The following is a 14,030-nucleotide window of genomic DNA, read 5'->3' on the forward strand; positions in this document are numbered from 1 at the left end:
TAATGGTAATTACAAAGGAAGGAGGGCAGAGTTGGCTGGAGTGGACTGGGAAAGGAATTTAGCAGAAAAGACGGTTGATGAACAAAGGAAACGTTTAAGAAAATAGTTCATGACTCACAACAAAGGTATATCCCAGTGAGGAGGGAGGATTCTAGGAAGGGGATAAACAAACCATGGTTAACCAAGGAAGTTAAGGATAGTATCAAATTGAAAGAAAAAAACATACAACGTGGCAAAGATTAGTGGTAAACCAGAATTTTGGGAATGTTTTAAAAACCAACAAAAGATGACCAAAAAATAATAAAGAGGGATCAGTGCTGGGGCCACAATTATTTACAATATATATTAATGACTTAGATGAGGGAAGTGAATGTACTATCGCCAAGTTTGCGGATGACACAGATAGGTGGGAAGGCAAGCAGTGAGGGTGACACAGAGTCTACAGTCAGATATGGACAGGTTAAGTGAGTGGGCACAAACTTGGCAAATGGAATATAATGTGGGAAAATGTGAGGTTATGCACTTTGGCAGGAAGAATAGAGGAGCTGAATGTTATTTAAATGGAGAAAGGCTGCAGCACAGAGGGATTTGGGGGTCCTCGTGCATGAATCACAAAAAGCTACTTCAGCAGGTGATAAGGGAGGCAAATGGAATGTTGACCTGTATTTCAAAGGGAATGGAATGTAAAAACAGGGAAGTCTTGCTAAAACTTACAAGGCATTAGTAAGACCACACCTAGAATACTGCGAACAGTTTTGGTCCCCTTATCTAAGGAAAGATAGACTGGCATTGGAGGCAGTCCAGAGGAGGTTCACTAGGTTGATCCCAGGTATGGAGGAATTTTCTTATGAGGAGAGGTGAGTAGGTTGGGCCTGTACACATTGGAGTTTAGAAGAATGAGAGGTGACCTTATTGTAACATATAAGATTCTTAGGGGGTTTGACAGGGTAGATGCTGAGTGGTTATTTCGACTTGTGGGAGAGTCTAGGACCGGAGGGCAAAGTAAGGGGTCACCCATTTAAGACAGAGATGAGGAGGAATTTATTCTCTCAGAGGGTAGTGAATCTGTGGAATTCTTTACTGCAGAGGGCTGTAGAGGCGGGTCATTGAGTATATTCAAGGCTGAGATAGACAGGTTTTTAATCAGTAAGGGAATCAAGGGTTATGGGGAAAAGGCAGGAAAGTGGAGTTGAAGATTATCAGATCAGCCATGATCTCATTGAATGGTGGAACACACTCGATGGGCCGAACAGCCTACTTCTGCTCTTACATCTTATGATCTTATAGGTGTCAAAAAATAGTAAGAGCTGCAAAAAGGGAGAATGAAAAGAAACTTTCAAGGGTTATCAAAATCAATGCAACATATTCACAATTATATTCAGAAAGAGGGTGGTCATGAGCAAAATGGGCCCCTTGAAAACTGATAACGTGATATTGTCAATAAAAATAAGGAAATGGTGGACATGTTCAATAATTACCATGCATCAGTATTTACAATTGAATAATAAATCAGCATGTCATACATCTCAAGGAAACGGATAGTGAATCTAGGACAGGATCTCACCAAAATTAACAGAAGCAAACAAAAGTAATTAAGAAAATAATAGCACAAAGGATGTCATAATCTACCGAATTGTACATGTAACTCCATTATTTAAGAAAGGCGAGAGGGGAAAACCTGAGAATTAGAGACCAGTTAGCCTAACATATGTTGTTAGGAAATTACTAAAGTTTATATTTAAGTATAGAGTGACTGAGCATGGATCTTCAAAGGGCAGATCATGGCTGACAAACCTGATAGTCACCTCTTCAAGAAAATTCTTAAACTGTGGACAAGGGAATGTCTAAAGACTTCCAAAAGGCATTTGATAAGGTCACTTAAGAAATTATTAGCTAACGTTGAAGGAATGGGAAGCAAATTATTGATCTGGTTAGGAAACCAGCTGAGTGGCAGGAGACAGAGAGTAAGGGTAAAGGCAAGTACTCTAATTGACAGGATGTGACTAGTGGTGTCCCATAAGGATCAGTGTTGGGGCCTCAACTATTCACCATATTAATTAATGACTAAAGGGATGGAAAGCCACATATCCTAATCTGCTAATGACAAAAAGATAGGTGGCATTGTAAGAAGTTCAAATGGAAGCTTAAAATTACAAAGTGATATTGATAGATTAAATGAATGGGCAAAACTGTGGCAACTGAATTTGAATATCGGTCATCTGCTTTGGACCTAAAAAAGGATAGAACAGAGTACTTCCCAAATGGTAAAAAGCTAGAAGCAGTAGAGGTTCAATGAGACATAATCACAGAATTGTGACAGCACAGGAGATCGTCATTCAGCCTAGTGTGTCTGCACCGGAGACTCGGGGGCCCAGGAACATAGATCCTTAAAAATGTCATGGACAGGTATAGAAAATAATCAAAACAGCTAAAGGAATGCTGGCCTTTATATCTAGAGGGCTAGAAAACAAGGTAGGAAGGAAGTTATGCTACATTGATACAGAGTCTTGATTAGACCACACCTGGAGTGCTTTGAGCACTATACCTTAGGAAGGTTATATTGTTCTTGGAGAGTGTGCAGTATAGATTTACCAGAATTATGTCTGGGCTTCAAGGGTTAAATTAGGAGAAGGGATTCCAAAAAGCAGGGCTGTATTTCCTGGAATTTGGAAGAGTAACGGGTGATTTAAATGAAGTTTAAGATATTCAGGGAAACAGATGGACTAGATAGGGAAATCATTTCTGCTGTTTGGTGAGTTTAGGACCAAGGGGCCATAGTCTATAAGTTAGAGCCAGATCTTTCAGGGATCAACTTAGGAAACATTTCTGCGTCAAACAGCAATCAATTGTTAATTTAAAATCTGAGATTAACAGACTCTTGTGAACCAAAGGTTTTAAGGAATATGGGGCAAAGGTGGGTATATGGAGTTAGGTCATAGATCATCCATGATTCCATTAAATGGTATAACTGGCTCAAAGGGATAAATGGTCTAATTCCATTCCACATTCTATTTGCATTCAGACTTTCAGGGAATTATGTATTTTAGCCACAGCTGACAGCTCACAATTGAATCTGACAATTATACTTTATTACTTATACAAATATATAATCCAGCTTCTTGGAAAAATGCTCTACAAAGTATATAAATATTTTTCACTCTGCATTACAAATCAAGTATTTGTGTTTAATATTTCTATGCACTGTTCTTTTAAAAAATAACAGTACTAGTAAGTTTGTAGAGGTTAAAATGGCCTAAATACACAAATAACTTCAGTAACTCCCAAAGTGCTAAATATATCAAAAAATTATTGGTTATTATCCATTGTGCTGTTTTTAAACTTCATTTAATTCCTATAAACGGCTCTGCAGGCAGTGGCTGCTGCTTGAACTACTAAATGGTTCAGTAACTACAGCAACCTGGCAGCTTGGATTCAGCTCTGGAAATATTTTAACCGATTATCCCAGAAAAACAATGAAGAGCTATGAAAGATGATGGTGATTAGGTTTGTTTCATTGCTCGCTCTCTCCCTCCCTCTCACTCTGCAGATAATGGGACTGCACTGCACAGCTGCCAATAGAATGCAAATCGATGCTGACAAGTATTGCAGGAAACAGGATTGCATTTTCCTCACAATCATAACCTCTCTTATGCAAGGACGACTTCAGCTCTTAGTCTCAGCTTTCCTTTCCATATCCTAGACACTGCCAACATGTATTATATGAATGACGTTTGGTATTTGTCTCTCTTCCTCCTCACCCTATCCCAACTGAGAGGATTAACTGAATATTTTCATCATGCGGTGCTTCAATCAACATTACAGAGCTGACAACATTGAACAATCAGATAATTTTACTGAATCAGAGTATTATTAACTCAAAGGAAAATTCACCATTTCAAGCAACAGTATAAAACTTGAGCCTATAGGTCGGATTATGTTGTTGCTGCTCTTAGTTCACAAAATAATATAAATTATATTTCTAACAATCAATCAATCTATTTGGTGCCAGCAGGAAGCACCCAGAAACAAGTAGCTACAAATCTTGAAACAGGTAATGTAGTGGTTTCTGGCATCAAAGAAGGAAAATTTTATTCAAACCAAGATAACTGAATTTTGACTTCTGCCTCTTGTTTATGTGTGTTTATGTCAAATTTAATGTGTATAAGGTAAACCATCCAAAAAGGCGCCAGATGGGAACATTGGAATACAGGAGCTTGCAGCTGTGCATCTTTCTATCTACCAGTCTGCTCTAATTGGCTTGCTATGCCTATGACTGCTTTACCTTTGCTGTTCAAGCAATCCGTCAAGGGTTTCCTGCTTGTCCTTCAGTAGCTGCTGGAGATGCCGTATTTCCCGCTGGTACTGAGCAGTCCTTCTGGCAAAATCCTCCTCTTGTTTCTTCATACGGTTGTTGATGTCTCCTAGCTTCACTGCAGCTTTTGTTTTGTACATCTGTGTGAATTAATAGAATGATACTGTTACTGTCCTTTCACTGCTGTACAGTAAGTGCTTGCTTATACAATGATAAACTACTGGCTTGTGGATTACCCATGGAAAAACATTTTCCCAGTCTGAAATGAAAGCTTTTGAAGATGATAAAGACATGATCAGGTATGTTTTTTTTAATTTCAAATAGAATATTCACATGGAGGTGTTTAGCCAACAAAGGTTTCATAATGTAATTAAATCTGATATCTTTCTTTAAACTTATTTTCTTTAACCTTTTCAGGTTTAAACATTCTTGTTTTCCACAAACTGCTATATAGAAGCATTTATGGTGATTTGTTTGCCTTGCTGTATCTGTGATACAATATATGATTTTTCTACATTATATAGAAATGAAATTAGATGGAAGAGATGCATCAAAAATAAGATTCTTTAAAAACAATGTAATGCTGCTTTTATGCAGATTAAAGACTACTGATGAAAAGATATTAAAACCATTAGGACTACAGGTTAAAATATTAAAATATTTTAATTTCATAATAGCCTAATAGCTAAATCTACATTCTGCATAATTCATATATCCCATCAAGAATGCAACAAAATGCTAATACTTAGAATGTTTATTTATCACTTAAGAACTAACATAAAATCGTATTGTATTCAAACTCATGATAAATGCAGTAGATTGATGTAGCCCATGAGATCTGTCTCCAACAAAGTTGTTTCCACATATATGGAACTGACCCTATACAATTTGCTCTCCGGTGAGGTGCAGTCACCAAGTACTATCACAGACTACAAACAAACAATTATGCATTGTTATGTAATAAGGCAGCCACATAAAAATAATTAGAAACATGAAAATACCATGTTAACTTGTTTTGGATCTATTTTGGATCCTGAACTGTTCGCTAGCCTTGGTAAAGAAACAACTGTAAACAAGCTGAACTGAAATGTATCAACCAGAAGGTCAAAAGGCTATGAGCCAGTTTAACAGGTTTGCCTCGGTTGAGAGATTTCAGCTAGTTCTCAATTCAGGCATTGGTTGGAGCGCTACTTAGAAGGAAGAGATCTTTCAAAGGAGGGAACGAAATTAAGATCCAGCTTTAGGAGCTGCCTCCTGACGGTCAATGAAAAAGACTAAAGAGGAGTCAAAGATAATTTTATAGCTCTAACCTAGGGCTGATAGCAATCGAAGGCAGCAAAATGGTAAAAAAAAGACAGCAGTGACTTGATATAAAAAATACATATTCAGTAGTGATAAAGAATTTATAAAGCAACATTTCCAGTCTTGAGGACAATTCGCTGCTTCACAGCCAATGAAGTACATTTTTCAAGCGTGATCAATATTGTAGTGTAGAGAAACATAGCAGCCAATATGCGTGCAGCAGAGTCCCACAAACAGCAATGAGCTAGCTGACTGGATAATGTTTTTGGTGGCATTGGTTGAGGGATAAATGTTGCCAGTTTAACAGACTTGCCTAGGTTGAAAATTCAGGTAGTTGAGGGCACCTTTTCTTCCAACAGTGTCGTAGTGATCCGAAAAACAGCACCTGCAACTGTGCAGCACTCCCTCAATACTGCACTGAAATATGAGCCTAGATTTTGTGTTCCAAGTCTCTGGAGTGGGATTTGGACCCACAAACTTGCAACTCAAAGGTGAGAGTGCTACAACAGAGACATAGGAACATAGGAATTTGCAGGAACAGAAAATACCTTTTTTTTAAAATCATTCTGTGCACCCTGGGGTTTCACCAATACACTGTTACCTATATACCGCAAGTGATTTTCTTCCCAAATGCCCATCCAACTGTTTCTTAAAATTGTTACCAATCATAACTGTCTCCCTGAGCCAGTCCATTCCAAACAATGGGGCCAATTTTCTAATGCTCCTCCAGGCCCCACAAAAATAAGTTCCTACATCCTGGATGCCCAATGGCCCTCCCACTTCACTTCCCTGGAGCAGCTGTGTTCCATGATGGAGCTGCCAAATATCCCACATCAAAAGTACTAACAAATCACCAGTGAAATTCAAATGAGGACTGAACTTGAAAATGGACTGGCGTCAGTGGGTTTGCTCTACCTGCCTCCCAACCAATGGAAGGGATCACATCAAAATTCAACCGCTGTGTGAACTAGCTATACCAGATCTTTTTGTTCTTTGTGCTCCATTCCAAACCCTCTTGTCATAGGGTAAACAGTTTCTCAGGGCTCAATTTGTTAATATCTTTAAGGAACTTCAATATTTAAATAAGATACCCTCACAATCTTCTCTTCTAATGTGCAAATAAATTTGACTTCTTCAGTGTCTGTTATTGCTCAGGTGTCTGATGGCAAGAGTAGCCCTTTGCTGCTCTTGTTCCAATGCCATGATATCCTTCCTGTCATGGTGACTAGAACTACTTGCAGTATGAGGATGAACCAATGGCTTGGATGGGCTCAATATTACATTCTTCAATTTATGTTCTCAGCCAGTGCATTATACAATTCAAAGTCCTGTTCACCTAATCGAATGCTGCTCAACCGTGCAGATAGTTTCAATAATCTGTTCGACACTTTCACATCTTCCTTGTGCTGTTGACTAACATTATTTAGTTTACAGTTCCAATGTTCATTCCACACTGAATTTCATTTGTTATTTCTCAGTTCAATTTCTTAATCTATTCAGATTCCTCTGCACCTAATCTGCCAGTCCATAACTGTTTAGTTTCACCTTCCACACTTCAGTGTCTTCAGCAAATTTTGAAACCTTTGTCTTCATCTCCATTTAGAATCTCAGAATGGTTACAGCACCAAAGGAGGCCATTCAGTCTGCTAAATCTGTACTGCCTGTACATGTCAATTCACTCCATGTGATATCAAGAAACGGCTGAAGGCACTGGATACTGCAAAGGCTATGGGCCCCGACTCCAGTAATAGTACTGAAGACTTGTGCTCCAGAACACAAGTTGTTCCAGTACAACTATAGCATTGATAATGTGGAAAACTGCCCAGGTATGTCTTGTCCAAAAAAAAGCAGGACAAATCAAACCCAGACAATTACCACCTCATCAGTCTACTCGTAACCATCAGCAAAGTGATGGATGGGATCATCAACGGTGCTATCAAGTAACACTTACTCAGAAATAGCCTGCTCACTGACACTCAGTTTGGGTTCCGCCAAGGCCACTCAGCTCCTGACTTCATTACAACCTTAGTCCAAACATGGACAAAAGAGCTGAATTCAAGAGGTGAGGTGAGCGTGACTATCCTTGACATCAAGGCAGCATTCGACTGAGTGTGGCATCAAGGAGCCCTGGCAAAACTGGAGTCAAAGGGAATCAGGGGGCAGACTCTCCACTGGTTGGAGTCATACCTAGCACAAAGAAAGATGGTTGTGTTTCTTGGAGGTCATTCATTTTAGTCCCAGGACATCACAGCCGGTGTTCCTCAGGGTAGTGTCCTAGGCCCAACCATCTTCAGCTGCTTCATCAATGACCTTCCCTCCATCATAAGCTCAGAAGTGGAGATGTCCGCTGATGATAACGGGGCCAGCCATATAAATACTGTGGCTACAAGAGCAGGTCAGGTAATTCTGGAGCGAGTAACTCATGTCCTGACTCCCCAAAGCCTATCCACCAGCTAAAAGACACAAGTCAGGTGCGTTATGGAATACTCTCCACTTGTCTGGATGAGCGCAGCTCCAACAACATTCAAGAAACTCGACACAATCCAGGACAAAGCAGCCCACTTGATTGGCACTCCATCCACAATCTCCAACATCCACTCCCTCCACCACTGATGAACTGTGGCAGCAGTGTATACAATCTACAAGATACACTGCGGCGGCTCACCAAGGCTCCTTTGACAGCCCATTCCAAACCCATGACCTCTATCATCTAGAAGAACAAGGGCAGATACATGGGAACAGCATCACCAGCAAGTTCCCCTCCAAGCCTTACGCCATCCTGACTTGGAAATATATTGCTATTCCTTCACTGCTGCTGGGTCAAAATCCTGGAAGTCCCTCCCTAACAGCAATGTGGGTGTACCTACACCACATGGACTGAAGCGGTTTAAGAAGGTGGCTCACCATCACTTTCTCAAGGGCAATTAGGAATAGGCAATAAAAATGCTGGCCTAGCCAGTGACACCCATGTCCTATGAAAGAAAAAAAAAACTGGCTCTCTGCAACAGCAATTTTGCTAGTCCCCCTCCCCGCCCTTCCCCATGGCCCTGCAATTTTTTTTCTCTTCAGGTGCTTATCCAATTCTCTTTTCAAAGCCAGAACTGAATCAGCCTCCACCAGGCTTTCTGGCAGTACATTTCAAATCCTAACCATTCGCTATGTAAAAATGTTTTTCCTCATGTCACCATTGGCTCTTTTGCCAATCATCTTCAATCTGTGTCCTCTGGTTCTAGACTCTTCTGCCACCAGGAACAGTTTCTCTCTATCTGCTCTGTCTAAATCCCACATAATTTTGAATATCTCCATCAAATCTCCTCTCAACCTTCTCTTCTCAATCCCAGTTTCTCCAATCTATCCAATGACAGTCCTCATCCCTGGAACCATTCTTGTAAATCTTTTCTGAACCCTCTCTATAGCCTTCATATCCTTCATAGGAACATAGGAGCAGTAGGCCATTCTGCTTGTCAAACCTGCTCCAGCATTCGATTAGATCATGGCCGACCATCTACCTCAACGCCCCTTCCTGCACCATCTCTTGATGTCATTAGTACTCAGAAATCTATCGATTTCCGTCTTGAACATGCTCAATGATTGAGCTTCTATGGTGTCATGCCCAGAAATGGATACAGTACTCCAGTTGAGGCTGAACTAGCGTTTTAAAAAAGGATCATACCTTCTTGCTTTTGTACTCTATGCCTCTATTTATGGAGCTCAGAATACCATATGCCTTTTTAACCATATTCTCAACTTGCCCTGCAATCTTCAATAATTTGTGCACATGTAGAGTCATACCTCTGTTCTTGCACTCCTTTAGAACTGCACCCTCAATTTTGTATTGCCTCTTCTTATTCTTCCTACCAAATTGTATCATTTCACACTTCTCTGCATTAAATTTCATCTGCCACATTTCCATGCATTCCACCAGCCTATGTCCTCTTAAGGTCTATAGCTATGCCCCGCACAGTTCGCAATTGTTCCAAGTTTTCGATCATCTGGAAATTTTGAAATTTCACCCTGAACATTCAAGTCTAAGTTATTAATATATATCAAGAAAATCATAGATATAATATTGACCCCTGGGGAACCCCAGTGTATACTGTCCTCCAGTCTGAAAAACTACTGTTCACTACTACTCTCCATTTCCTACACTCAGCCAACTTCATATCCATGGTGGCAGTGTCCCTTTCATTCCATGGGCTTCAAATTTGCTGGGAAGTCCATTAAAGTAAAATTTCTGTTATCCAGGACTCTACCAACTGGAGTTCTCCATTAACTGGATTCCTAGGGTAGGATCTGTGTCTAGTGGTGTCAAACTCTCTGGTAGTTGTTATCGGCAGCCTGTCTTCGCTCTGGTCTCAACCTTGCCCTGCTCTGCAGCACCACGTTCCCTCGCACTGCTCACTAGATTTGTGTGCTCCTGAGCCTCTCTCGAAACCTCACCATCCATGCGATCACCCTGGAGCTTTCTGATTGGATGAAAACACAGAACCCACATTACATCTTACCATCTACAAGATGCACTGCAGGAACTCACCGAGCCTCCTTAGACAACACCCTCCAAACCTACGACCACAACCATCTAGAAGGGCAAGGGCAGCAGATACATGGGAACACCACCACCTGGCAGTTCCCCTCCAAGCCACTAACTTGGAAATATATCGCTGTTCCTTCACTGTCGCTGGGTCAAAATGCTGGAACTCCCTCCCTAACAGCACTGTGGGTGTACCTACACCACATGGACTGCAGTGGTTCAAGAAGGCAGCACACCATCACCTTCTCAAGGGCAATTGGGGATGGGCAATAAATGCTGGCCTAGCCAGCAATGCCCACATCCCATGAACGAATAAAAGCAAAGGATTCTTGGGATTTCCAACTGATTACTCAGCACCATCCTGAACCCTCCAACTTCTTTTATGCAACCTGCTTTAAACAATTTCAATAATTGACTGCCTATTCTGTGCTTTTTCTACCCTGTGGACAAACTAATGGTATTGCATCCATAGCCTTGTTCAAGCCTAGATAAACAATGACCATGGAATTCCCTAGATCCATGAACACCAAGACAGTGACTAGAAAAGGAAGCTTCATGGCCAGGATATTTGGCAAGTAGGCAGAACTCTTTTACTTAGACATGAAAAAAATCCAAGCTAACCCAGTGGGCCAGTTTCTTGTGATTAAGGATAATTGCAACCAATTATAAAGTGACAGAGCTAATTTTGCCTGACAAGTTTGCAATCAAAGCAGCAGAGTGAAACACGCAACAAGCTGGGTTGAAAGAAAGCTACTAATGCTCACCCCAGGGCCAAGCCTTGAACCCAAATGCAGGCAATCATTAAGGCCCCTAACTTTATAAACAGCCATAGAATTCCATGGCCTACTTTGGGTCATAGGAAATAGTAGTAGCTGGGCCCAGGGCACCCACCTTTAGAGGTCTGAACTGTGGCAATACCTGGCTAATCATTTCCTTCAGATCAGGAAAGTCTGTGCTAGCTTCTGAAACAATAACAATTACACATATTCAGACTTCAAGCACTTGGCATTGGCTCACAGAGGTCTCAGAAGCTAGTCAAAGATCTGTTGCAGCAGATCAGACCAATGTTTCCATTCCGGTCTAGCAAAGCAAACAGGTTCCAAATGATTGCATGGGTCCTGCTCAAGGCAAACACTGTTCCTATTACACTTGAAGCTCATGTCATAAAAGGTTAATCCCAATTTATATGAACATTCAAGCATGCAACAAATTGGCAAAACTTTTTTTCTAATTTGGGGGATTGCCTGATAGATAGTACAGTCATGTGAAGGTTACATTTCAATGCCTTTGCATATTTGAATAAAACAAAGCAACCGATTGTCTACCAAAGAAGTGCCATTAAAGGAAGCGCATTTACATTTGTTAAACAATGGTTCAACAGCTTAAGTCATTTTTACTAGACAAGGGCATGAATTGAATGTTTTACACTGCCAGCATCAATTCGGAATAATCATCAGAATATGAATCAAGTTGCAGAAAGCCATTTAGAATATAGGGGTTTGATGCAAGTATTTCTAAATATAAATAAATAGCAATATAGTTCATCTCTATCTACTTCCAATTTAATAATTTCTGCTTAATGTGGCGCATGTTAAGTGCCAGAATATCAGATCAGGCGCACCATATAAAAATACTGGTTGTTTGACTCTCCTGTTCTAATAAGAGGCAGAAAGGGTGCTTGAAAGAAAGACACAGAAAAGTTGCTTTACTAGGCGACTTTAATTAACCTCCTATAATTTAGGGAATCCTAAGTAGTTTTGAGTCACAGCTGGTAAATATAATGCATAAGCGTTTCATGATTCCATACATCAATGACCTGAATGGAAAAGAAAATCAGGACAGGTATTTGTGAGCTGTTGATTTGCCATCACCCGTTTCTCACGCAGTCACAAAAGTTACAATTACAATCGCTATGTCCAACCAATAGATAACAACAATCAACAAAGCCAACAGAGTATTGAATTATAGACAAAACAGTAGAACACAAGTCAAAGAAAATCATAATAAATTTCAATAGTGTGCAAGTCTTGAGCATTGTAACCAGCTCTGATGATCGGAGCACAAAGGAAAGTCAAGTGTTGGAGGCAATACCAAGAACAATCACAAGAAAGATCTCCTTGTGTTAGATATTAAAGTTATTAAGAGACACTGGAGGGTGTGAGGTAATGTATTTGAGGAGGGCAAACAAAGCAAGAGAATACTCAATAAACGGGAGGTTACTGAGAGGAGGTGAGGAACTGAGAGTCCACAGGTCCCTGATGGTGGCAGGACTGGTGGATAAAGTGGTAAAGAAAGCATATGGAATGCTTTCCTTTATTGGGTGAATACAAAAACAGGGATGTAATGATGGAACTGTATAAAATGTTGGTTAGGCCACAGCTGGAATTTTGTGTACAGTTCTGGTCACCACATTACAGGAAGTCTTCTCCCTGCCTGCCATAAGGATCAGCATTTCCATAAGCAACCAAACTCCAGAGCTATGGAAAACACTGAAGCCTGTAAACAAATTAGGATTCTGCACTTCTTGGATGGCTCTTTTCTGATTCTGGTATGCCTCAGCACCTGATTTGCCATGTGCTAAAATTGCCTGGCAACTTGTGACACTAACAGGCAGGAAGGACTTAAAGGGATCATACTGCACTTTGCTTTTTGTCATTCATTCAAGGGATGTGGGCTTTGGTGGCTGGGCCAGCATTTATTGCCAACCCCTAACTGCCCTTGAGAAGGTGGTGGTGAGCTGCCTTCTTGAACTACTGCAGTCCATGTAGTGTAGGTACACCCAAACTGCTGTTAGGAAGGGAGTTCCAAGATTTTGACCCAGCAACAGTGAAGGAACAGCGATATATTTTCAAGTCAGGATGGTGAGTGACTTGGAGGGGAACTTCTAAGTGGTGGTGTTCCCATGTATCTGCTGCCATTGTCCTTCTAGATGGTAGTGGCCATGGGTTTGGAAGGTGCTGCCTAAGGAGCATTGGTGAGTTCCTGCAGTGCATCTTGTAGATGGTACACACTGCTCCACAGTGCTTCGGTGGTGGAGGGAGTGGATGTTGGAAATGGTGTATGGGTACCAATCAAGCGGGTTGCTTTGTCCTGGATGGTGTCAAGCTTCGTGAGTGTTGTTGGAACTGCACTCATTCAGGCAAGTGGAGAGTATTCCACCACACTCCTGATTTGTGCCTTGTAGATGGTGGGTCAGGAGGTGAGTTACTCGCCGCAGGATTCCTAGCCTCTGACCTGCTCTTGTAGCCACAGTATTTATATGGCTAGTCCAGTTCAGTTTCTGGTCAATGGTAATCGCCAGGATGCTGATAGTGGGGGATTAAGCAATGATAATGCCATTGAATGTCAAGGGGCGATGGTTAGATTCTCTCTTGTTGGAGATGGTCATTGCCTGGCACTTGTGTGGCGCAAATGTTACTTGCCACTTGTCAGCCCAAGCCTGGATATTCTCCAGGTCTTGCTGCATTTGGACATGGACTGCTTCAGTATCTGAGGAGCTGCGGATGGTGCTGAACATAGTGCAATCATCAGCAAACATCCCCACTGCTGATCTTATGGTGAAAGGAAGGTCATTGATGACGCAGCTGAAGAAGGCTGTTGGTTAACTTCTGGGAGTTTTCAGATCTGTTTTCTGAGTGTAGAAAATTCACTTTGACTGTTGGTGATTTTGCTGGTGTTGCACTGCTACTGGCTGTCTTCTTTGCAGTCCTAGGTGGTCTAATGGGCCTGCCTTTGAGCTTGGAAGAGATAGGCAGCAAAGAGGTCGACACAAAGCAGTAATAGCTGCTACGTGAGGTCAGAGGAAAATGGCATTTTATGCAATGTGCCTTACGCACAGTGGGTATTCAGGAAGCACTTCTACATTAACTTTACTTAGGAGCAATT

General features: G+C 41.1%; 1 protein-coding gene across 2 annotated transcripts in view; it reads right to left on the reverse strand.

The window, feature by feature from the left end:
* The window catches only part of cep89 (centrosomal protein 89), a 146,457-nt gene that overhangs the window by 22,178 nt on the left and 110,249 nt on the right, over positions 1 to 14,030 (reverse strand). For both annotated transcript variants that reach the window (XM_078544414.1, XM_078544413.1), the window contains exon 19: positions 4,283 to 4,452. In XM_078544414.1, coding sequence (XP_078400540.1) covers positions 4,283 to 4,452 — 170 coding nt within the window. The remainder of the gene's footprint in view (positions 1 to 4,282; positions 4,453 to 14,030) is intronic.

This window comes from Cetorhinus maximus, chromosome 6, assembly GCF_964194155.1.
Source record: "Cetorhinus maximus chromosome 6, sCetMax3.hap1.1, whole genome shotgun sequence".
NCBI classification, from domain to species: domain Eukaryota; kingdom Metazoa; phylum Chordata; class Chondrichthyes; order Lamniformes; family Cetorhinidae; genus Cetorhinus; species Cetorhinus maximus.